At 29.2% G+C, this 27,475-nt stretch overlaps 2 protein-coding genes across 2 annotated transcripts; one reads left to right on the top strand and one right to left on the bottom strand.

The window, feature by feature from the left end:
• Positions 1 to 9,413: 9,413 nt before the first annotated feature.
• LOC11413147 (zinc finger protein 726) lies at positions 9,414 to 10,232 on the bottom strand. Its single transcript, XM_003620290.1, has one exon. It carries the CDS (start codon positions 10,230 to 10,232, stop codon positions 9,414 to 9,416), a length of 819 nt encoding a protein of 272 aa, XP_003620338.1.
• Positions 10,233 to 18,504: 8,272 nt separating this feature from the next.
• On the top strand, positions 18,505 to 26,809 carry LOC11417309 (uncharacterized protein At4g15970). Its single transcript, XM_003620280.4, has 5 exons — positions 18,505 to 19,095; positions 24,079 to 24,447; positions 24,920 to 25,401; positions 26,261 to 26,332; positions 26,488 to 26,809. The coding sequence occupies exons 1-4, from the start codon at positions 18,862 to 18,864 to the stop codon at positions 26,313 to 26,315; spliced, it is 1,140 nt and encodes a 379-aa protein (XP_003620328.1). The 5' UTR covers positions 18,505 to 18,861; the 3' UTR covers positions 26,316 to 26,332; positions 26,488 to 26,809.
• Positions 26,810 to 27,475: the final 666 nt, after the last annotated feature.

Here is a 27,475-nt window from a genome sequence, read left to right on the forward strand (position 1 = left end):
GTATCTCTTCTTACCTCACCCCTCCATGATTATTATAAGCCTGTTTTTTAATTTTTTTTTTGACAAGACAAGTTTGCTTTTGCTAAACAATGACATTTTTTTAAACAACAAATATTAATATTGTTTATGATTTTAAGTTCATATCCTAGTTTCTTCGTTACCCTTGATTCTCATAATTTTAATTTTTGGTGAATGTATTTTTTAATCATTTTGTCATTCAAAAGTTTACTTCTATGCAGTTCCTTCCAAAAATATACTTTCTGAAAGTTTAAGGTATAGTTAAAAAAAACGGAGTTACAGAGATTTGCTCTTTTTTTAATGTCTTTTGGAACCATGCATTTGTAGTGTTCCATCAGTAATGATATATTCTTTTGCATGATTAATTTTGATTTTTCCGCCCGACTCTTTCAAAGTTGCAGTAGAATTTAACTTTTCTATAGTCTAGCAAGAATTGCTAAAAAAGAAATTCAAGCAGAAATAGTCTTATTTCCTCTCTTCGATAAATTTGGATATTTCAAATTAATTACAAATTTGTCATAAAGAAAGAAAGGTTACTTTAAGGAATAAGTGAAGTGTTTAGTCTGTGTAAGTTTAACATAGTTTATAAGGATAATGTATAATATATATAAGGACTGAGATTAAAACCTCAGACATGTCTCTTATTTACCTTACATATGAATTTCTTGTCACTAAATTATTTAAAATAAATAAACTATTCAGTGTTTATGTGAAGATTAATTCATCCCCTCTTCAACTTTCTCTCAAGTTGAAAGAAAAACTTGAAGAAATAATGTGGAAATCTTGCCCTTAAAACATCTAGAATCGTATAGGTGAAACACACTCACTATTAAATATAGAGGTAAATCTTACCCGTTATTGAAAAATATAAATACATAGAAAAAATCTTACTCTCGTCATTGATAAAAATAATAAAACATAGCTTATTCTCTTATGAAAAAACATGCATTTTCGTTTCTTCAAAAAATAAACCAAAACAAATTACTTTTTATTTTGCTGAGTTAAAGGGATCAATTCTGCTGAGTTAACTAAGAATTTGCGATTCATTATTTCTCATATCTTTAGAGAAGACAATCGTTGTGCAGACAAGATTGTTTTTCTTAGGCTCCAAAATAATGGTTTTATTTGGTGAGACTTTATCCTTGTCATGTTTCAAACCTATTATGACTTCCTCATTCTTTTTTTCTTTCATCAGGTTTTATTCCTTCAAGTTTTTCTTGTAGAATTTTTAACGATATTAATTTTAAATCTTGGACTAGTCCCCAATATTTGTAATTTATCTACTTTTTATTTTGAATAAATTTTAAAAGGCATCACTGTCTTTTGTTTATTTTTTTCTTCTTCAGAAAACGACCCTTTCCTTGTCAACATCCATTATAAGATTTGGTAACTAAATATAGTTGCCGTGAGTCGAAGCTCAATCCTAAATTTAGAATAAAAAATTGCATAAAATAAAGTTTGGACACATGATTCCAACAATATAATCTTTCATATATAGTATACTTTGATTTTTCCTATAACCTTCATACAATATACTTTTGAATTTGATCTTAGAAGAAAACCACCCTGAATATGACTTGTCCCAGTTGCAACTAAAGAAAGCTAAGAAATTGAAAGAACGAGCTGTCACATATAATAGTTTACTACTTTATATATGTATAAATCTAAACATAAACTAAACATTAATATTATTGGGAATGAAAAGGTCATTAATTCGTAGAATATTCCTTTTTACAAGTTGTTTACTGGCCCGCTAACTGTATCTTGAGGGATCTTCTCAATTGTCTCAACTATTTTACCTTTTAATTTATTTTAGGGTTAAATATATTTTTGTTTCCGATAAATATGTTAACTTTTCGTTTTAGTCTTTCTAAAAAATTTATTCAACTTTTAGTCCTCTAAAAAAAATTCATCTTCACTTTTGATCCCTCCTTTAAAGTAAATTCATATGTAGAATTCATATTTTAGATTTTGTGTTATGCAAGTGTTCTAAGAGTACTTGTTAGTATTTTTCTTAAATTTTTTATAACGCTAACTCATTTATTATGTTAATGTAATTGACTCTGTAGTATATAATATTTTATCGATAATGAAGTCAATTGATTTATAACTTTTAAGTTACATTAATTTTTGTTTTTAAAATAGTAAAATATTAGGTTTTTTTTTTTGTTAAATAAGAAGTTCATAATTTTTGGAGGCTATGGTAATTTGTCTCGGTGACCTTAATCCTGAGTTGGCTATGGTAATATGTTTCACAAGAAAAGCATAAGGATGGATGTAAATGAATAATGTCCCGAAAAACACAAGAAATATGAGGTTTGAATTGTGTTGACAATTTTTAAATCTTTTTCGTTTGACATAAGTTCAGTTGAACCATAGTTGTCTTTCATATTCATTTTAACAAAATGATTAGCTTTTTATCAAATGGTTTAACTTCAGGTGACACATTTAAATAAAAGGTAGAACCATAACAAATTTGGGCAAAATAAATAAAGAGAGTAAGGGAAGAGAGAATAACATATCATGCTTTTACTGATTCACTATCATAGAGTGTGGGTTTTCAGCCTCATTGTCCAGTCAGACCGAGCTTTAACTTATTTTGAGATTCTTTAGATCCACGTTCTTTATGAGTAGATCTGAATACAACAAAAAAAAAAATCTCAAGGTGAACTGTTACTTCCCAATATATACTACTTTGAAGCATGTGCCATGTATATAGTTCAATTGTCAACAATTTATGATTCACATTAATTGGAGAATGTAGTAAAAATACAATTAAAGTAGTCTTTAAGTTTTCGAGAGACTTAAAGGCTTAAAAGTTGAGTGTCTTTGGGTGAGACTCTTGGGTTGAAAAACAAACAAAATATAAAGAGAGAAGAGAAACAAACACGTAACATCCCGATTTTTTATTACTAGTTTATTAATATATATTTTTTGAAACATAGTTTATTACTATTATTATTATGCGATAGTAGTAATATTAGTATTAGGAAATACTCCATCCGTTCTTTTATATGTGATGTTTTTTGCTTTTTCACTACAACCAAAGCAGCTGATAAATAGCTCTCTCTTTCCTTGTCTACCCTTATTTAATCTAGTACTCCTTTTTCCAGATACCAACCATTTTGATTGAAATGCATCTAAATGCATCACGTTTTTACTTTCAAATTTTTATTCTTTTGTTTATGAAATTTTGAAAGGAGTAACAAATAAACTTTCCCTCCAACTTAATTTTTGATTTAAACTTCCCTCCAACTTTGTTAATCAAAATTTATCCTTCTCACCAAAACAAAATTAAAATCACCAATAGTTGAAGTATATATATGGCAGTTTGCAGAATTTAAAACTCATCAAATATGACTTCAAACATTACTAAATTTTCATTGTGTGATATAGATTTAAATGTTGAATTTACACCTTTGCCAGATCTTAATATTGATACAGAAGAAATATTTTCTCATGAAGAGGTTGAAGAGTTCAACAATGATAATATTGGTATTGTAGTTGTTCATTTATGTGTATTTAGTTTTGTCACCTTTGTAACACTACTAATTGTTGTTTTCTTATTCTTCTGGTATTGTTTTTTTCATATTGTTTTTTTTCTTCCAACAATTAAATTGTGGCTGAGGAGTTCCACCACGTGCTTTGTCTTGTACTCCAACACATGAGCTAATTGTGGCTGAAGAGCCAAAATTGTGGATTTCCAAATTCTTGGAACAAGCCGAGTGCTATGGGTAGTACTCCTTGCATTTATTAGTAGAAAGCCTCGGTAAAATAATCTAACGGATGAATTGGATTAGGCTATAGTCATTGACTATGCAATTAATGTATAAAATGTGGCAATTTAGAGGTTAAGGGTATAATAGACATATTACAACTTTAAACTCTAAAAGTGACACTTATATAGGAACAATTTTTTTTCCCAAAAGTGACACTTATAAAGGAATGGAGGGAGTAAGAGTTTATGAGGAATTAAGAGAATACAGGTTGTGGTTTTGGCTTGAGACCAAGGAGTGTGCTCCTCCTCAAGGTCTCAAGTTCGATTCTCTCCGGTGTCAATTTAGATTGGCTAATTTAGTTTCTAAAAAAAAAATGAATACAAGTGTATAGATTGTAGACTTTGAAAAATTAGGGTTAGAGCTCATAAGAAACATTTGAGAGAAGATGCAAGAAGGGAGCTAGGAGAGGAGAACTCTAGAAGGCTAGAAGAGAAAATTGGAGGAAGACCCGCTCTTGGGAGAGGCTTGCTTGGTTGATTGTTGAGGTAAGGGGAAAATTTATTATCACATATGGGTTATATGAGCAAATGGATAGTAAAAGAGTTTATGTAATTTTTCTTAATTTCATGTTCTTATGATGAATTGATGTTGAATTCGTGCTTTAGTATGTTGTTGTGATTGTGTTAATGTTGTTATTTTAAGTTTTATGTTAAAATGAGTGAAATTCATGAAATTTGATACATGATTGGTGTTTTGACATGTTGTAAGTGCTTATTTAAAGTGTTTTGACCATGGGTAATGATTTGGATGTGTTGGAGTTGATTTAAGTCTTAAAGAAGCTTAAATGGAGAAAACCACTTTTAAAATAGGTTGAAAAAATGCATTTTTGTTATCTTGTGCAAAAAAAAACACACAATCGTGTGTTCAAAACATATGTACCGTGCGTTTTTCTTTGCCCTTTTCTTGTTGTCTCAAATTTTCAAAATTTTGTTCTGCATTGAGTTTAGGTGTCTTCCTGAAAGTTGTATATATGGATGTTAGCTTTCATTTGCCTTTCGTTTGACTCCAATTGAATTTCTAAAACTTCAGTTATATTCAAAATATTGCACATATGTCATGCTGTGTTTTTCATGCAATTTCAGCATAACCTTTTTGTTTCACATATGAGGTATAATTGTTGAGTTATTTAACGAAGTGTTAATGATAAATTATTTGACTAAGTGTAAATTGTGAATCATGTAAAGATGTGACATTGAGGTGATTAATTGAAGATGTTATATGAAGAAGTGATTATATAATGATGATGTGATATATGAAGAGATGTTATATAATGTAGTATTTATATAATGATGTGATTAAATAAAAGATGTGTTATATAACAATGTGTTGATATGTTGACGTGTTTATATAATGATATGTTGTTATGATGGTGTGTGATATGACGATGGACTATTTAATGATGTGAATATGGTGTATAATTATAAAATGTGCTATAAAAATATGTTGATATAAAGGACCAGTTGGCATTTTATATGCAGGGGCTGGGGTTGGAACCCCAGACACTCCACTTTCCACAATTAAATTGTGTGAGCTCTAGCCACTAGGCTACTTGAAAAGAAAAAAAAAAGTGTCGTTGATGTAAAGATGTGATAAATGTACTGATATAAAGATGTATAAATAAAGAGTACTTGAATTATATTTGATGAGGAATATTTGACGATGTATGGTGATGAAATATTTGATGGTATATGATGATATATATTCAATAATATATGAAGATGAATGTTTGGTGATATTTAAGAGGTATTATTTAAGGATGTGTAATGGTGTGTATTTGATGATGTGCTACTTATCGATATTGTATTTGACGATGATGCTATGTAGATATGTGTTATATGACGATGGTGCTATTTAAAGATGTCTATTGTCGAGTCATTGAAATGATGTGTAATGTTGATGTGGTCATTGGCATTCATGCATTCATGATCGAGTCTATTTGACAATGTTGTATTTAAAGATGGTGTGAACATAATCAGCAACATACCTCTAATGTCCAAAATATTTGAAGATAGTCATATTTTTGGTAACATGTGCATATAGAATCGAGTTAGGTACTTTGCATACATATATGCAAATGTAGTGAGGATGTGAAATTTGACGATATGTTTTGTGAAGATATAAATATTTGACGATGTGTTATATGAAGATATGAATATTTGAATATATTCAATGATGTGCTTTTATTGTAGTAGTATGTGAATAATGTCCACTTTGCTACATGTCAACTTGATGTCTTTTATTGTCGTTGATGTTTGCATATGCATATAATATGTTGATTGAGACTTTTTTTTTTTTTTTTTAAATGTAAAAGTTAATAAGACTATAGATATAAGAAAAAACATAAACCATATCATATGATTAGCCTTGTCTAAGTACTAACACCCTAAGAGCATATACAATGCTAGAACCAAAATTTTGTTCTTCAATCATTTTTTGTGTGCCCATGAATGACACATAAGATTCAAGAACCATCACTCATTTTTACTCCAATGCAAAAACCATATTTGTGTTCTTCAATTACTTTTTAGGGTTCCACTGTAGACCCCATATATTTCTATTTATTTATTTTTTTAATATATATATATATATATATATATATATAGGATGTATCTAATGAGAATGCTTTTTTTATGTGAGAATGATAAGAATGATTATGAACCCTTAGATTAAAATTAACCGAATGAGATTGAAAACTCTCATTTAATAGCACATATTCCTCTCTCCACTCTATCATTTCTCTTAAACCTAGTTACAATTTGGTTCTTCCTCACCCTTTCGTCTTCATTAGCTCACTCATTTCCAGCAACTTACCTATCTCTAGAATCTATGAATTTCATTTGAATTATAAATAATTTTTTTACATTCGATACCTATTTTATGTGAATCTTGTTGTTGACTGTTCATCTTCAACTTGGGGCAAACATAATTTTTCCAGCATATATCCAATATACCCCCTTTGTCAAACCTCATTCAGTTTATGTTTTGGAATTCACAGTGAAATTCAACAAGCATCTATATCCAATTCCATTTTTCAACAGCTTTCTTCATCCAAAGAAAACAAGAAGGGGAGAATCGAAATGTTTATGATTAGATAATTTCAACCACCAACACCAATAATGTTTATGACCAGATCTCTTATTTTAATTTGTTATGATTAATGAATGATACAAACAGGGGTTTTAATTATTGAAAATCAAAATCTATTCTTTTTGCATAACAAAGTCATCCTTGACTCCTTAGTATGATTTATTTTTTATTTTTTATGGAATCATGGAAAATAGATGTGTAAAGCTAATGTTTAAGCAGTATAGAAAGGGTCTATGAAACTGTTAATAACAAGTCCAGGCGAATGCAATTGTTTTGCGAACTATTTTCTTTTACAATTAGTTTTTTTTATCATAAGATGTCAATTCAAGATTAAGAAAAACGGAAGTATCAAATAAGAAAAGAAAACCGCCGGAGATTGAGAGAGATGGCCGCCGGAGATTAAGGTGGTCGCCGGAAAGAGAGATGACGGCATGAGAGAACTGATTGTGGGGGGAGAGAGAAAGTTGAATGGGAAATGAGAATGGCACATGACAATAGCACATGACTCATTTAAGTGATGTTTTAATCTCAACCCTTTATTTTAATCTGATGGCTGTAATTCATTCTCATATAAGAATGTCATTCTCATATGATATGTCCTCTATATATATATATATATATAATCACATGCATATATTACAAAATATTACAAATTTAATTTATTAAATATTAAATAAAAAACCATACATTTTTTTTTCAACATTTCACTTATTCATAGCCTTAAATTAAAACAAAGAGAAATACATAATATTACATAAAGGAATAGTGCATAAATACTAATTTTAATAAAAATAAAAATATTAAATTACATTTCACTTAATTGCTTCTTAATAACTCCACAAGTATGCTCATGGTGTTTGAGTTGACTCTCATTCATCGATGATGTATCCTGCATGAGTATATCATATAACTTTGGTATACTCTCCACCTTTTTTGCAAGTGTTACTTCTTTCATTACATCATTTTTTTTCTAAAGCCTTTATCAATGCCAGTTAAATCGACAATGTAAGATGTTTGAACTGCTTTCCCTTTCCTTTTCGCTGCCTTTTGTCCCATAGGACGTACCAATTGTTGTATTGACTCTTCGTTGCAACTTGATGGCATCTCTAAGTTAATAGATGATAAATATTCCCCACAAGCAAAAATATTTGCCCTTTTTTAAGCACCCAACAAATTATCATTGCATTGTATTGTCCACTTTGGCTCATCTTTCAGCAATCTCCAGACATGCTCAAGTCTGAAATCATCACCAACATCTTGAGAATAAATTGTGTTTGCATTTAGCAAGATGTCTTTCTTTGAACTTCCACTTTGGCGTTTTCAGAAGCTTGAATGTAACACCCTACAAATTTTCCAACAGCCACATTCAACTTATGCCATCGAGATTTAAGTTGAGATATTTCTCTCGCTTCTAAAGTATCACGATAGTTGTTGTAATTTTCTTTAACTCTTAACCAAAAGCTACTAGCTTTTTGATCAACACCTACGATTGAATCTTTTGAAACATTGAGCCAAGTTTGAACAAGTAGTGTATCCTATTTTTTTGAGAATGAGACTCGCACCAATTTCATTTTACCAAGTTTTTGTCTTCCTTCATCAAGTGTAATATCTTCTAGGCCGACTTGTGTGGAATATTGAGGAATTTCAGTTGAGGATTCCACAAAGTTAGGACTCATTGGAGGTCTAGGAAACATGTTGGGATTGTTTGGTAGTGGTGGATACATAGGAAAAAATTGAGGATTTTGAGATGAAAAATGCTATTTCTCTAGAAACTTTTGAGAATTTTCATTTGAGGATTCCACAAAATTAGGACTCATTAGAGTTCTAGGAAATATGTTGTGATTGTTTGGTAGTGGTGGAAACATAGGAAAAAATGGAGGATTTTGAGAATTTTCATTTATAAGAGGATGTTGATAATTTTGCATATAGTGAAAATAAGCTTGCCAATTAAATTGATTGGGATCCATTTGATATGTGCAAAATTGAGTAAAAATAAAACACATTTTATAGGCACCATGAAACAAACGGTAAAAATTGTTTAGATGTTGGACAATTCTATTATTCAATTTTTTCAAACAAAAAGTTTAATGCTTTCAACCTACATTTACATAATTCAATTTACAGGCCTAAAAAATGGACAAAAATTAATTCTACATGCCTTTCCAATGGTTACATAATTAATTCATTTTGTGCTTTTGCTTTAAAGCAGTTATCTATAATAATAATAATATATATGACTTGAAGATTTCCGAAGTCATGAGGCCAAGAATAATATATATATGACTTTATTTGCAAATGAGCTTTGGCTTTTCCATGTTCTGCTGGTAGAACCAGTTCTTGTGGTGCAACCATTCTCCACCTTGGATACCAAGTGGATGTTCTCCGATGCGAAAAAATAACAAGAACAGTTTTTGGGTGTGTAGAACATGCATTTGAGTTGCTCTAACTTATCTAAGAATTGATGGTTTAACAAAAAAAAAAAAGAAGCATAAACCATATAATATTGTCTTATCAACCTAAATAGATTGCTTACTCCTCCACAAGATATGAATCATTCAAATCAAAATTCAATTTATTTTGTTCAGTAGCGGCATCATTACTTTTCTCTTCATCATTGTTGTCACTCTCATCACCATTACCATCACATTTGTTTTCAATCTTCAATGAACAACCCAAAACGAAACTATTCTTGTTCACAATAAGTTCCTTCTTTCCATTCCCATTTGATGATGACTCGTCAACAGAACAATATCTTTTCTTAATCGGAAGGGGAAATTCAGGACTCTTTTGCTCATCAATCGACAAAGTACAAAAGTACTTATTAGACATAAGATGTAAAAGATTTGTAGCACCCTCAACAACACCAATACATTTTCTTCCTCTTTTACCTCTATTTTGCCATTTTGGTAAAGAAAGATTATCTTCTTTATTCTGTTGAGTAGAATATTTAGAACTGTTAGATGAAAAAGATTTTTGAATATCATAATTTGAAGGAGGACTAACTCCTTTAGAAACCACATCAAGATGAGATCTGATCATGTGACCATAAAAAACATTCTTGATTGGAAACTTGTTCTCGCAAATATAACAAGTTTGTTTCTTTTTGCCAGCGATTTCTTCATCATCATAACTATCATCATTGAAATAAGCATTACCTTGTGATTGATGATGATTACGCTTCATCTTGAGAAAGTGAGATCTTCGGTGACCACCTAATGTTTTTCCATTGCTGAAAGTCTTACCACAAGTTTTGCATTTGTATGTTGATTCTTGAACAAGAACTTCATTGTTCATCATTGTCTTAGTATCATCTTCATTGCTAGACAACGGGGAACGATATCTTCTCATCTCTTTCAACCCTTCATAAGATTTGATGATCAGGACTGTTCCTACGAAATTGAAGGCTCGACTCTCATAGTAAAAATAGGCTCCTAATAAAAAAAAACGCATAATTTTTTAAAAGATTAATCCTCTATTTAAATTAAAAATAACACATGTATAATGATTATTAGCCACTGAAATCAAAATTAACAATTATTTTTACTAAAGATGTGTTTTTTAACTTTGAAATAAAAACATGGAACATGATTTTTTTACTTAGAAATTGAAACATGAAACATGTTTATTTTTCTTTTTAGAGTGGGGGTGGGGATGTTGAGCAATAATATTTTTCTTGAGGCCCAGCTCGGTTGAGCTTTTTGCACTCCCCAAAGAACGACCTTGTTGATGACAGTCAGTCATACACTATTTTTAGAGTCACTTTTAATTAAGGTTTTAGTCTGGTTTTATTAGTTTAGTACTTAATTTAGGGTCATTTTAAATAAATTGTCATTTTCTTATTTATTGAGTCAAGTAGTATATTAGTGCATATTATTACTATGGTCAATGGCTAGATAAGATGACAAAGTTGTGGCATACTTGACAAAATAATGTTTTAGTTATTATAATGAACCACACGTACAACATGCTTAGGGAATTACGAAGAAAAATAAACAAATGGGTCTTGACCCAAGTTGGTAGCGCTGACCCGAGATGCACATGAAGAAAAGTATCACGTTTTGGAAGGGGAAAATAATCATTCACGCAACCCGAGAAAAAGAAACAGGCTTGCACATGGAAACAGAAAAGAAGAACAACACCAATTGAAAGAAAATTGAGGAGCAACGATGGAACTCCATCGATTTATTTTCTTTACTATGTTGTTTATGTATTTGATCATGTCTAGTTAATTTCCTTTGATTAGATCGTGAGATGATTCTGATGTAATTTTGTTTGAACGATGTTGTTGTGAAACTCTGTTTCATATGAATATCAATATAGGTTTATTCAATTCAACTGTTCTTAATGTTTTTTATATACTGATCATATATAACCTGAATTCGTGAGAATGAATGACTGCTGAACATAGCTTTCAACTCAGACCTAATTGAATTGTTCAAATAAACAAGGTTAGTCTAGGAATAGATAATCGTTTATTTGTGATAATAGGTTAACGTTCTCAAAACCTTCAAAGAATATCAGATCACCTAAGGAATTAGGGACTGTAATTTGAGAAGAGGGCCCTAAGTCAAGGGATTTATCAGGACTATTTTAGTTAACCATCGTAAAACTAGAGAAGTATCCATGAGGAATAAGTTTAGTGTACCAAACAGAATAAATCAGAGGATTCGAACTACTTGATCTCATCTCTCCTATATTTTCAAAACAACTTTTATCTACTTATTAATACTTTATGCAATCAAACCTACTGTCTAGGGCACTTGTAAAATTTATACACCATAGATAATAACCATATTGCTAATTTGAGATTAACATAGTCATCATGGATACTAATTTAATTGTATTACTTTGATAGTTTTAGCACACTTGCTAAAAGTCTATCAAGTTTTCTCATAGTCATGCCTACGATATTTGTTCATTTTTTGGTTAAAAAAAAAAGTTGAAAGCCAAGCCAACGATTGAAATTCACATTTTTTTTTGCTTTGGGAGTCTATTGAGTTGATGCGCTGATTTGTGATACTTAAGATTTGGGGATTCTTTTTATCTTTATTAAGATTTACTGTGGAGTTTAGGGTGTTACAAAACACAAGCTGAATTATTTATTCAATTTTGTCTAAGTTGACCTACTATGGAGGGAGATAGATCTATCCACTTCATAATCGATGAGTTCATTACAAAGGGATAAAAAATTATTACAAGAAATCAGTTTCAACAAATTTTTTAAGACCAAACATAATTTCTATCCATTATTCCATTTCATTTTTATCACTTTCTAAATTGTTGTGGACTTTGCAGTAGTCTTTTAAATTGTATATGTATAAACATAACATTTTCAAACTATCAGTTACTCACCACAACATATAGCACGAAAAGTTTCAGTTCACTTATTCTCGTACTTAGCCATGACTAGTTCTAAAGTGTTTAGATGTTGTTTAATAATGATAACAAATTTGTTTGTGGACTTTCATTTTGCTTATGCTTAACCAACAAGAGCTTTTTTCATTTTTGGTAATTCAATGGCAGATAATGGCAACAATCATTTCTTATTAATCACATTACGTGCTCACACTCCCCTATATGACATTAATTTCCCTACACACAAACTCACCGAACGTTTCTCTAATGGCCTAAACATTCATGACATAATCAGTATGTGTTTATGAATTAATTTATTATTAGCTTACAAGCTAGTGAAAATTGTATATGTAATTTATTTGCTTAACAATGCCGAATTGTTTTGATTCTAGTCTCTAATTTGCATGCTTTGCTTAAAGATGAGTTTTGATATTGTGAAATGGTTAAATTGCAGGTGGATTAGAACCAAATCTTCCTTATTTGAGTCCCTTGCTAATTGGTGAAAATTTTTTAGTTGGTGCCAATTTTGCATCTGTGGGCATTGTAATTCTTAATGATACCGGTTATCAATCTGTAAGTTTAGTTAGTTGTTAATGTTATAAATATGACTGGTTACTTTTGTTATAGGAGGATAAAACTGTTAGTGACATGAATCAAACATTGATCATCCTTTTTTAACTCCCTCACTGTTCTAAATGCGGATCCATGAATATTTTTTTTTGTGGTTCAAATGATAATGTCAAAAAAAATTCCAATTAAATATTCTCTCCTTCTATGCTATGTGCAAATCATTTTGTCTTCTATATATTGTTTTGTCCGGCTTGTATTTGTTTTAGGATTTTTTTTGTTAAATTTTATTTTATTTTTTTGGAAAAAATCTGCATGTTTGGCTATAGCCACATTATGCCTATAAGTGGATCCGTCCTTAAGTATCCTTAGAGTGGAATACAAATTTGGGGGCATTTTTATAATGTATTTCAGGTTCTTTAAATTTATATTACATAAAGAGTCAAAAGTTTTTTTCTTATGAATTATTCTGACATGATCACAAGACAAAATATAAATTATTTAGACATAGTCACAAAATGTTAACTTTACTTTTTAATCTTTTAATTATTTTAAAAATGATTGAAAAAATAATTCAATATTTTGCTCTTACTTTAGATGAGACAGAGATGTTGGAGCTTTTATAACACCTTAAACACCACAAAAAACATTTTTCACGGATAATTGAATAAGTAATAAAACATCGAAGGGTGTCACGTCATCTCATCAAAATCTAAAGTTCTTAATTCAAATAAACAACAAAACGTCGCAGTGGAATAGTCATCAAAACACTTTAAAATACATTACAATTTTCATCATCTAAAATGGGATTCAAAGAATCCTGACAAAGTCTGAAAATAAATACAAAATCATCAAAAATCCTAGTGTCACGAATCAGAGCTCGATACGACAAACTCCCAAAGCAATAAAACAAGCGAGTAGGCTCCAAAGTCATCCCCGAAAAACTCACTGGAGCTATGCTTCCTCTTCCTCCAAATCTACACCCCTAAGAGTGTAGGTGGCACATCCACAATAAGAGGGTGAGAAATATTCAACACAAGGATAATACGAACGCATGTATAGTTCCATGATAAAACAATAACATCATGTACACATGAACAACATATTTATCACAAAACAGACAATATTCATACTTTGCATATACATATATCAATGGCAAGTAAGATCCTCAAGGTATACACCATTCACACATTACAATAACAAACTCGTCAATCAAATATCACATCTTCATTTAGACACGTCTCCACATAGCACACAGTCAAGTTTCACATATACGAATAACACATCATCACATTTCACATCTTCAAATACACTTGTAAGTATGTATGCAATACACCTATCTCGACTCTATATGCATGTGATACCAGAATTTGGATATCATATGTATGTTACTGAGTGAACCCACAACATTTTGAATAATCAGAGGTATGTTACTGATTAATCCCACAACGTCAAATAGGACTGACCATGAATGCATCGACACCAAGTATAGACTCGACAATGCACAACATCATTTAGCTCATCGTTATATAATCATTTCATTATATAGCACATCAAAATATCAATATATCATCATATAGTTGTACAATCAATTCATTATATAACACAACTTCATTTAATCGCATCATTATATAAATCCCATCATCATATCATATACTAACATCGTCATCTCAAACAAATGATCATCTTTATTCATCACCGTAATATAATATATCTTCATTCACATCATCAATATAAATAAACATCTCCTTTATGTTCAACACATCATTATATCAACATATCGTTATATTTTTTTTGAGAGAGTCAACATATCGTTATATAATCACTTCACTATATAATATATCCAATTATCACATCAATCTCACATCATTTACACTTAGCCAAATAATTCATCATTTACACTTCGTCACATAACTCAACAATTACTCATCACATTCACATCATTAAATGTTGGCAAAATTACACTTTTAGTCCCTTAACTTAATTTTAGGTAACAGTTTGGTCCTTTATCTTTTTTTCATTTCAATTTGGTCCTTTTTGTCCATTTTCATATACATTTTTAAGCTTAAAATTCATGATTTTATTTTCTTATGGTCTTTCAGTCTTCAAATCTATGATCCTCGTCTATGTTTGCATAAAAATATTAGATTTAAAGTTTGAAAATGTATATGAAAATAGACAAAAAGGTCCAAATTGAAATGAAAAAAAGATAAAAGATCAAACTGTTACCTAAAATTAATTTAAGAGACTAAAAATGTAATTGTACCTTAAATGTTCATCATCATATAATCATCACAACTCATCATTCATTATACATTTTGTTACGCTATTTCAATACATCAAAATCAAGTTTATTTTCAAGTTCCAAATAGACTTTCATAACATAAATTAATTAATTTATTAAAACATATTATAGTTTTAAACAAACTATTTTCGTTTATCACCACCTATGTTCAAATAACACAACTCTTTCAACTACTTCCATTTCATAGTCTTGCACCCATTTATGTTAGTCGTTGTGGGTTCAAGTCCCAACAAAACCATTTTCACATTTTTATTATATTTATGGCTCGTGTACAAGCCAAAAAACCAAATTACAAAAAAAGAGTGATGGACAAATTAACATGAGCAATTTCCAGAGACCGATCCATACAAACTCAAACCTTTGAAAATGATAATAAACATGTTTGCCAACACGATAACATACATATACCATATAAATTGTTTCCTATTATCTTCTTCCCCAATTAAATATGTATTGTGTCAATGAAGGATGACTCAGTCGATAAGAATTTTACTCATCTACAAAGTCATGATTCAAATTTTCGTTGTCAATGTAAGGATGACCTTAGTCGGTAAATTGTCTGAGTCATAAAACTTTCCCTAACCTTGGGGAGCCTCCAAAACCCATCCTATAAAAAAATACAGAAGAAAAAAAATGCACGTATTGATAAATTGTTTACTTATATCTTCATATCTAATTAATTAAAAATTCCAAAATCTCCAATTTATTATTTGTTGTTTATTAATATACTTCTTTTTTTACTACTTTATATATTTCAAATATAACCATCAGGAGTTCCTGATGCTATTAGTAGGAGTTAAACTCACAACAATGAGTAAACTCCTTACCAAATGAGCAAGTCTATTATGGATTTTTTACTTTTTAAATATATCATATTTGCTATTTTGTGTCAAACTTAATATTTTACTGTGTCTTTATAGTTTTGATACTAATAGAATATTGGCTTAAATATGGAAATGGTCACTACAAATATTTGGCGTTTTGGTTTTAGTCCCTGTAAAAATATTTTTTTTGGTTTTAGTCCCTGCAAATATAGAATATTTAGTTTTGGTCCTTGGTATTTTGTTTTAATCCTTCTAAAATCATTTCATATTGAAATTGGTCCATATAATATTCATTTTAGTCCTCATTTTGAGGGACTAAAATCAAATATTCTACATATTACAAGAACCAAATCTAATATGAATCAATTTTACAAGGACTAAAACAAAATATCAAGGACCAAAACCAAATTTTTTATATTTGCAGGAACTAAAACCAAAAAAATATTTTTATAGGGACTAAAACCAAAATGTCAGATATTTGTAGGGACTATTTTCATGTTTAAGCCTAGAATATTTTACAATTGTAATGTTCAAACATTGCTCCAAATTAAACCCGAATAAATTGGATTGAATTTTTTTTCCTTTTGAAGAGTCATCTAAACAGAATGACTTGTTATTTTACCTTTTTTTTTAACCACCGGTTTTTTAGGAATGAGACCCTACTAATTTTCAGTTCAATCCGAGGGTAAGTAAAACTTTATCAAAAAGTATTCCATACATAAATCTAAATGACTAATTATTTTATCTCTTTTTTGGAGTAAAGATAGTCTGGCTAAAAATTGTTTCATCTAAAAATTAAATTTGGGTTCTCCTGATCGATTCGTTATTGGTGAAACTCATTTACGACTCGAGTTCAATTGATTGATTTAGTAAATCAGATGGTTTTTGCCTCAAAACTGAATCAAGCTAGACCGCGAATATGGTAACTAAATTATTTCCTATTGTCTTCTTTAGTAATTAAATAAAAAAAAAAATCATAAATGGAGCAGTTTTTTTGACCAAAAATTAGTAGTTTATTTACATGTAATGTATAAAAGATTTCCTATTGTTTTCTTGCCATATTAACTTTTTTTAAGAATTCTTCCCTTATTAATTAAAAAATCTTAAAATTAGTTTATATACAGTACCGTAAAGACTATATCGACTATGACCGATCACATAAAATTAAATATTAGTGATGTATTCGGATATCATTTTGTGAAAACGTTGGATCCAATTTTGGATTTATTTTTTAAAAAACGAACCAAAATACATACACATATTTATTTAATATTTTTATGATATTTTGCATTAAACTATTCTTTGTTTGCGAATGAATCAACTCCTTATCAACGAACTCACCTTCATTTTAAAATCTTCCTTTTTAAATATATGTTATGATGTATCAAACTTAATATTTTACCGTATCTTTATAATTTTATTATTATTAGAAGTTCTTACAACTGTATAACTAATTGTATTAGTTTTTTTTTTTCTTTTTGACAAAACTAATTGTATTAGTAGAAGTCTTCCTTTTGCCTCAAAATTAATTCAAACCGTATAACTAGTATTTTGTTTCAAACCGTATAACTATATTTTCTTTAGATAGATAAACAAAATAACAATCTCAATTGAAAACTCACACACACAATGAAAAATTGAGGTTCAAACTCCAATCAAGATGTTCAAACTAATAATTTCGGCAATTTCATCGATTGAGTTATGACATGCACATAATAGTTTTTCTTTTAGATAAATAAAAATGTTATAAGTGATTAGAAACTCACAAACACAAATGAAGGGACCAGATTCAAACCCCGATTTAAGCTAATATTTTTACTCAAACCCGGATTTGAGCTAATATTTTTACTACTTTGTGTATAGGTGCTAATGATTTCTTATTATCTTCTTTCCTAATTCAATAAAAAAATCTTAAAATTAGCTGTTTATGTACATGAACGGTATACATTATTTCCTATAATATATGATTCTCCAGTCAATAAAGAAAACGTAAAATTAGTTAAAAAAACCGTAAAATTAGTATAGTTTATTATTATTTTTGAGGTAGTAAAATTAGTATAGATAGATAGTTGTTTATATACATGAACTGTATAAATTATTTCCTATTATCTTCTCCCCCAATCAATTAAAAAACCTTAAAATATTAGTAGCAGTCTACTAAGTACCTTAAAAAAGAATACTTTATTTTAGGGATACGATATAAATGTATTGTATAAATTATAATTATTTCCTATTATCTTCTTCCCCAATCAATTAAAAAAACCTTAAAATATTAGTAGCAGTCTAAGTACATTTTTTTTTTCTTTTCTCTTTTGTTTTTTTTATTCCCATAGTACCCAAAAAAAAGTACCTTCTTTTTAGGGACACTATTTTTTGTGATAATGTCGGAATTCGAACCCCAGACCTTACATATATATTATAACTCGCTGATAGTATATAAAAAAGTACCTTTTTTTTTTAAGGGATACTATATAAACACATTGTATAAATTATAAATATTTCCTAATATCTTTCTCCCTAATTAATTAAAAAAAATCCTAAAATTAATTACTAGTTTTCTTTTGCAAGTTGGTCACTCTGTTTCTCCAAAGACTCTCTCTCTAGAATTTGTCAGCATCTATAACACGAAATTAATGCATTCAAAACCCGTTTCTCTTTATACAAACTTTCCCAATTCCAATTCCCTTTGTTTTTTTTTTCATCATCTTGAAAATCATGTGATCTATCTTCCAAAGAGTACCAAACAAACAACCTCAAACTTTGTTTTATATACTAGGTAGTTCTAAAACATCTTACATAAGACATACACATATAGTTACATAAATAAACCTTAGTGTTGGTGAAGAAAACAAAGAAGCTTATAATATAGTTTTCTTCATTGATACATACAATATTTTTGTGACACAACAAGTAAGGTTTTGATACAATGAAGAATCATTATGCTGCTGCCGGTGCCGTCGACAACGTCGCCGGAGAAGGGAATAAGGCATGGAATTCAATTGGAACAGGAGGAAGTCATGTTTTTGTTAGGAGGGTTATGCAAATGATTATGTTTCTTGTTGCTTTTGCTGTGTTGTGGATGTTTCTTTATAACAATTCTGCTTCTCCTTTTGGTCTTCCTGCTACTATCTCACATTACTTCAATGGTATCTCTACACAAGTAATCTCTCTCTCTCTCTCAAACTCTCTCTTAGATTGTGATTTACAATTAGAATTTTGGGTTTTGTGTATTATTTTGTGGGCTAATCAAAAAGTTGATTTTTTTTTTTTGGGTTATTGATGTGTTTTGCATTCAAAAAGTTGAATTTTTTATTTTTGGGTTATTGATGTTGTTTTTCTTTGGAACCAATTAAAGAGTTGAATTTTGTTTTTGGGATTTTGATGTTTGCTTTGATGTTGTGGGGCAATTTTGATTCTCCAAGTCAAACATGAACAGAAAAAAAAAATTATACTTTGATGTTTTAAATTTTTGTTAAAGAGTCTCGTATTGGATAAAAAGCAACATGTCTGAATATATGTTTATAAATCGATGTAATTATTATATCTTAAACTGATTTTGTGGGGTTGAACCCAACCCCGATTATTAAGAGTTTTTTTAGTAGAGCTATTTACTGTTTCATTCATATTTTTTTTTTTTCCTACTTTTTTCCTCCTCCTAAATAGTGATGATGATGTGTATAATAGTAGGATATTCTTTTTCTTTAGTCAAAATATTATTATTTTTTGTATAACATCTAATATCATATTTGATCAACAAAAAGAAGCAAAAACCTATTGTTATTTGTTAAACAAGATCATGTGAATTAAACATATATTATTTAGTGAATTGAAGAGAAATTTTTAAGATTTCTTGATAGAGATAAGAAGATCAATTGATTTGGAATGAGAAAATAAGGGTTAGTAGATAATGGGTAGTGGCGTGTGGGGCTTAATTTGAGTACTTTAATGACATAAAAAGATTACGTTTACTAATTGGGATATGCATCATTTTCAGCAGACTAAGGGGCAAAATTTTCTGAATTTTTTGAATTTTAATTTTGGATTTTGGCATCATTCGAAATTGTGTGAGGAGGGTCTTTTTCTCATGTCCATTTTTATAATATTCCTTGAACTATAGAATTGTATAATTTCTTTGTGATTATCATAAGTTTTTATTTTACAAATCATAAGCAAGTTGTGATTGTTATCTTCTTACTTGTATAATATAAATCTAAAATTAGTTAAAATAGTTTTAGTGAAAATGGTATTTTTTTTAAAGAAATGAAAAAGTAACTTATTATTAGAATAATAAAATTAGTCCATGAAAAAAGTAATAATTTAATTAGAATATTATTTATTGAAGGAATATTTTTGAATCTATTAAATGACTTTTATGAATGTGTATCTGATTGTGCAAAAAACATTCAATATAACACTGCCACACTATTATGTCACTTCCTAAATTATCACAACATTAATTAATTTACACAAATAATAAACAAAATCATTGTATTTATCATAGATTTCTGTAAATTGTAGTTTTCTAAAATATTAAATATTTTATTATTATTTTAAAGCATCTTAAGTTTTTGATAATTTTTCAGATTAATTTTACAAAAATGAGTTTAATGACTAATGCTAACCGTGTACAAAACTTAACCTTTGTACTTATAGTCATTGATGTCACTTTAATTGATATACTGCCTAAAAAAAAGATAATATAACACTGCCTTAAAAAAAAATCATATGATTTGATTAATTATTCCGTAAAACTTTTTTACATTGTCATGGTTGTTAACCTTAACAAATAAACATATTTAAGCCTTTTTTACAATGTCATGGTTGTTAATTTTGATAGACCCTTGTTTCCAACGTGTTGAGTGCTTCAACTTTCAACCATGCATTGGACCCAAAAGAATTTCAACTCTGCATCAATTGAATTTTTTTTTGGTGAATTGTTCCCCATTTCCCCACATTCTAGAAACCTCCTAAAATGTGAACATCCATGTCAAAACTTTATAACTTGTTTGAGAAGGTGGTTTTTTTTATATTGAAAAAAGAAAAAAAAAAAAAACACACATAACATAGCATCCACAATGAGAATAGGAGATACATCAAGGTGTCACGTAAAACAACGAGTCTCGAAGAGTCTGAAACATCTAACTTAGTCTAACCATCGACTACAAAATTCTTTTCACATAATGTATATGAGTCAACTAGACATCACAATTCAAAAGAATAAGATGTTCGATGGCTTATATCGCTCTTAACATGATCAATCACACGAGGTATGAGCTGCGTATCAGATAGCGAGATTTGAGAAGGAAATTTTAAAATAACTTTTTTTTTTTCTTTTTCTTCAAATTGATCCTTAAGGCATAAGTAAGAACCGAAACTCAATTCAAACTGATCCTCAAATTTTAAAACTGAAAATTCTAAGACACAACTAAAGACAACAATGACCGAGGCCTAATAATATGAACTCTTGTTGAAAGTTTTCAAATTATAGACATTTTTATACATTTCCAGAAAGATTCCTCGAAATAATTTTATCATTTTTAATTATATGAAACAGTTAATGAATATTCCACAACTAACCAATGTATAAAAAAATTAGTATTTGTGTGAGTAATTTATCTATTGTCTTCTAAAGAATGCTTCAATAATAATATTAATTTTATTTTTTTGAAAGAATAATCATATTAATTTATAAGCATGTTCTAAGCATCATTGATATGCTTCTCAGTTCCCGAACATGTGCTTCTGTTGATTAATATTCTTTGCATCCAATATAAAATTTATTTCTATGTCCTGTAACACATGTTATTCAATTTTTATTTTATTTTTTTATATTTTTGGCATAACTCCATTTCATTAATCATGCATATATGGGGCAGTAAACCTTAATCCCCATGATTCTTAAAAATAAAACAATACTGTAAAAAAATTCTATGCTTTTCTATTTGCTTTGACAGAGCAAAAGCATTCTTCTCTTTAATTTTGGGTCAATAAGTTTAAGCTATGCTTTTTTCGTTTCAATTAAAAATTTCATCCAATATAATAATATAATAACAGTATAAAATTCATTCATGTGGACCACATGTTATTTTATTGTCAACATAAGATCATTGACAGACTTAAATTATTTAAAATGACCTGTGGTTTTTGTGATTTAAGTTGAAAATGATAAACTTAAATACTTGATAGATTTTGTCTGATCATACACATGATTATTGTATTTGTGCTCATAATTTTTTATCACTTAATTTAATTATCTGTTTTTTCATAATTATTAACCTCTAAAATATTATTGAAAAACTGATTTCAAATTATTCAGAATAAATGGTTATTTGTGTTTTTTTTTTTTTTTTTTGTGTTAATTTGTTTTTATAGGTGTCTTCTTTAGAACATCATTGCCTCAACTTGCATATTTACATTTTTTTAAGGTAATGTTTTTGCATGTTTGTGACCATATTGATGAACCACGTGCTAACATATATAATTTCCTTTGATCAGACATAACCAGCTGTACACATGGTTGTTCCAATGTAGACTAAGGGTTGACTGCTTGCTTTAATTTCAAATAAACATTACCAATCCACATTGTTCTTTCATCATAATTATTTAAAGATTAGAGAATTTCAATTTACCAATTTTATTGGCTTAGATGAAAATAATTGTGTTGGTAATGTTGTTTATGCCCACTTTACTCATTTAAATAGGAATTTTTATTACTCGGTCACAGATACATACTAGACGTTTCGTATAATCAGAATGTCATTGGATTGAAATCAGATGGTTTGGATTTTCATACATATTAATTTAAAAAATTAAGTTTAAAATATGATCAACCTAATCTCGATTCAACGAACACCGATGTATTTACCATAAAATAGTGGGAAAGGAACTATAGAAGGCTATATATCTATAAGTTGTTGGCAACTTGCAATATATCTATATGCAACTTACCATAAAAATAACTATAGAAAGCAATATATTAATTGCACTTTTTGTTAAAAGCACTACTATTGTTCCATGATCCATAATGTCTACAACCCTTTTTTATTTTTCATATAATGTAGTGGGAAAGGAATAAAGGGATATATTTTCCTTGGTAGGATATTATTCTTTGAGGTTGGCATCCTCAATAATGGTGATATAGTGTCACACAAATCAGTTTCCACTCTATATTTCTACATATAGGATCATAGGTGAGATTTTGAAGGTAAACATGACATGTAAACCACTTAAAAATCATGTACAATTTTTACCCCAAATAGTCTTATGAGCCACTTGTGTATATAAGAAAATAGAGAGGGGACCAACCATCTTGTGTTCATTTATGTTTATCTATGTCCTAATTAATATGAATATGATATGTTTTTGACTTCAAATTTGATGGCTTTAATGTACTTTTTGCACACCTTTTCTTTTTGGATTTTTTTTACCTAAATCCTAATTTCTAACCATTTTTTGATGTCATGAATTTTAGCAAAGGATTGCTTTATCTCTTTATTATCTATTTATAAGAAGCTAGTTGCTATTTTTTTTGGTGTAGGAATCTTGTTGAATACATTATGACAGATGTAATTATTTTTACTCTGTTTTATTTTGGTAATATAGGTTGTAATATCTCTTATTTTGATGCTTAAAAAAATTGTGATGCCAAATTGTAACTTTAGTTTTCTTCTAGCATTGCCTTGGTGTGTGTTTGGTTATGCAATGATAAAAGTTGATTTTGATTTAAGGTGAATTGAATGTAAAATGATTTATATTTAAATATTTGTGTGAAATTAAGTTGAATAATAAATTTTAAAATTAAAATAAATTGTAAAGCAAAAACTCTAAAATTCTAAATCCTAACTTTCTTCTAGCATTACTTCAGAGCTCACAACACACCTTAAGTTTGTTCACAGTGAGTTTGATGAAATCACGGTGACACCTTGAGTTTGTTGAAACTCTAAATCCTAACTTTCTCTGAAATCACCGTGGTTAACTGTGATTCCCAAACCCACCGCTAATCCGAACATACACTTTGACATTGCCAAAAGTAGAACCAAACACACACTTTCCATGTCATTGATGAATGATGAATGTCTTATATGAAATATGAACTTAATTTTTTTACAAGTGTTTAATGATGTCTTATATGTTTATGTAACAGGAGTACTATGATCCAAAGCTAAAGAGTGTTCTTAAACAAGCATCAATGAAGGATAAAACAGTGATAATCACAACATTGAATGATGCATGGGCTGAACCAGGTTCAATATTTGATCAATTTCTTGAGAGTTTTCAAATTGGTGGGAACCAAACACAAAAGCTATTGGATCATCTTGTGGTAATAACATGGGACCAAAAAGCATACTCTCGTTGCATTGCTTTGCACAAATATTGTTATCAACTTCAAACTAAAGGGGACAATTTCACCAATGAAGCTTTTTTCATGACTCCAACTTACTTACATATGATGTGGAGAAGAATTGAATTTCTTGGTGCTGTTCTTCATTTGGGATATAGCTTTGTGTTCACGGTATGTATATTTCTTGTGCAAGAAGTTACTTCTTCAAATGCTTTACCATGCACACACACATAGAGATGATTAAGATTGAGATTCATAGTTACTTGTGTAAGGGGTTATGTCATAAAATAGATTAAACTAAGTTATACCAAATGTTTCATTATATGGGGTGTGTGCAAAGCTTATTTGATTATCTTTTGAACCAAGCAATTATGTACTATGAAGCACGGACACGGACACAGACACCGGCACGCCGACATCGATAATAATTTGATAAAATGACATTAATTCAGTGTAATCATATGTGTCGGTGTCGTGTTGGTGTCTGACACTGGGACACACCTAATTCGAGGCGTGTCCGTGCTTCATGTCTGATAAACACTTCATTAAGTTGCTTAGAGCTGTGAAGGGGTTGGACAAGTTCCACAATTAACACATTAAAATTATGATACCCAAATTGAATGTTGTGTTTTTTCATTTGCAGGACACTGATATAATGTGGCTAAGGGATCCATTCAAACAATTTTACAAAGATGCAGATTTCCAAATTGCTTGTGATTATTTCAATGGAAACTCCTATGACATGCACAACTATCCAAATGGAGGATTCACATATGTAAAATCAAATCGAAGAACAATTTGGTTCTACAAATTTTGGTTCAACTCTAGAGAAACATATCCAACTATGCATGATCAAGATGTTCTTAACAAGATCAAAATGCATCCCTTAATTACAAATAAAAAGCTTAAGATTAGGTTCTTAAGCACAAGCTATTTTGGAGGGTTTTGTCAATCTAGCAAGGATTTTGGTAAAGCTTTAACAATGCATGCTAATTGTTGTGTTGGCTTGGAGAACAAGGTTAATGATCTTAAGATTTTGCTTGAGGATTGGAAGAAGTATATGGCATTGCCTGAAGATAAGAGAAAAACTTCACACCCTTCTTGGAGTGTGCCAAAAACTTGCAGGTAATGCAAATTAATTTTGTTAATATAGGCTCTTAATTAGTTTCTTTTATTCATTAAGTGTGTGCTTCGTATTTTGATGGGTATGTCAAATCGAGTTAGGATCTTCTCTATTTAGTGTCCTCTCCATTTCTTCCATTTAGAGAAATAAAAACATAATAAAATTTGAAAAAAATTATAAATAATTAATAGTGGTTGGACCCACTATCTACCTTTTTGTATTTATATCCCACCAAATAGTATTCTCCATTTATTTTAAACAAATGGAGAAGATCTTTACTTGTAAGAAACACAATGACTAACCGTGATTTTACAAAGGTTACAAAAGTGTATCTTTTGAAAAGTCACGACGGATCACCATAAATCTGGCATATTCATCGTGATACCAATTATAGACTAAATACGTCGATTCCAAATTTTGCCTTTGGTTTTTAGTGTAAAATTTCACAAGGATTTCATAAAACTACAAAGTCATAAAGTCAAAGAAAATAGAGTCTAGATAGAATCATTATAAGATAAAATTGATTTTTTAGTTTCATTGTATAATTTATGTATCTTGTCTAGAATATAAACCAAATACATCATTTATGCAATAAATCAAAGAATTTAAATGTTTCTTATAAATAGAACCGGATGGAGTATTATTCAATTCAACTTTGGGAGATGTTCATAGAATCAAGGTTAAAAATATCAATAATCTATTCAATTGTCAATTACATGTTATTTGACCTTTCCAAATGTTCTATAAAAAATGTAGTTTCCTATCATTGTTTAATTGGGGGTCCATTTTATGTTGCTATCATCTTTAATATTATCATTTTTTTTGTCTGTTTGTAATTTCTTCATTGTTGACATCATGTAGGGGTTCCTTTGAACGTAACAAAGAAAGGCTGAACAAAAACAAAGGGGGGTCGTAACAGTAAATTATCATGAGGTATTTTATTCATTTTATCATTTAATACTGCTACATAATTTGTTTTTGTTTCTTTATTAATTTATTATTTAATTACTGCTACATGTTTTTGTTTTTTTATTACTTGGTGACATCTTTTGTGTTGATTTCGTTACATTTATGTATTGGTTTTGAAGGTTGGAGAATATAGGGCAGGGAGAAAAGAATATTCAAGTTCTTTTGTATTGGAAAAGATGTGTGAAAGTGGTAGACAATTTTAAAATATAATAGGGCAGGGAGAAAAATATTCAACTTCTCTGAATTCTGGTTACAAATTTACAATTGTGAATTAAAGTGGTTTTTTTTTAATTAGTTTGGATTTTCATTAAAGTTATTTTCTTTTCATTTCTCATGTATTTATTTCATTTTTTTATTTTACATTATATTTCGATTTTTTTTCTCAAACTGTAAATTTGTAGGATGATAGTTGAATAGTTTTCTTGATTTTTATTCCCCATAGAATACATACATCAACAATAGTCCATTGTAGTAGAAATTAGAAAAGGGTGGTGTTACTATCAACCATTTTGATCATATGATTGCTAGTTGACTTAGCAAATTTTGTCAAAGAAATCTTGGATTTTTAAATCAAAACCATTAATTGATTACTTTATAAACCTTCCATCAACATTTAGTTAAAACAAAGCTTAACATTTTTGAACTAATTAATGGTACATACCATAAGATAAAAAGATATTTTTTGATGTTATATTTTGCCTGTATTAAGCAACATAAGGGCTTAAAGAGCAAAAATATCAACATGATTTACAATCTCACCTAACAAGAAAATGGCACTTTTTTTCCTTCAAAAAAAAAAAAAAAAAAGAAAATGACACTTTAGTCAACAAGTTCAGAAAACTTAGAAAGTAGAATTGAACAAAACAAATTAACGTAATTAGAGAGAATTGCAATAGTAGATAAAGATGCTCTTGAATCTTGAAACTGATCTAAAATTGTTGAGGTAGAAGTTAATAGTGACCAACACCTAGCTATAACTATAATGTTAAATATTTGTTTTAAACTACATAGTTATGTTGAACTTTTTTCTTTAAATTTGTGTGTAATGAAGGAAGTCTAAGAAATCATTCACATTGAACCAAAAACAACCACAAATAAATTTGACAC

The sequence above is a fragment of the Medicago truncatula genome, chromosome 6, assembly GCF_003473485.1.
Source record: "Medicago truncatula cultivar Jemalong A17 chromosome 6, MtrunA17r5.0-ANR, whole genome shotgun sequence".
NCBI lineage: Eukaryota > Viridiplantae > Streptophyta > Magnoliopsida > Fabales > Fabaceae > Medicago > Medicago truncatula.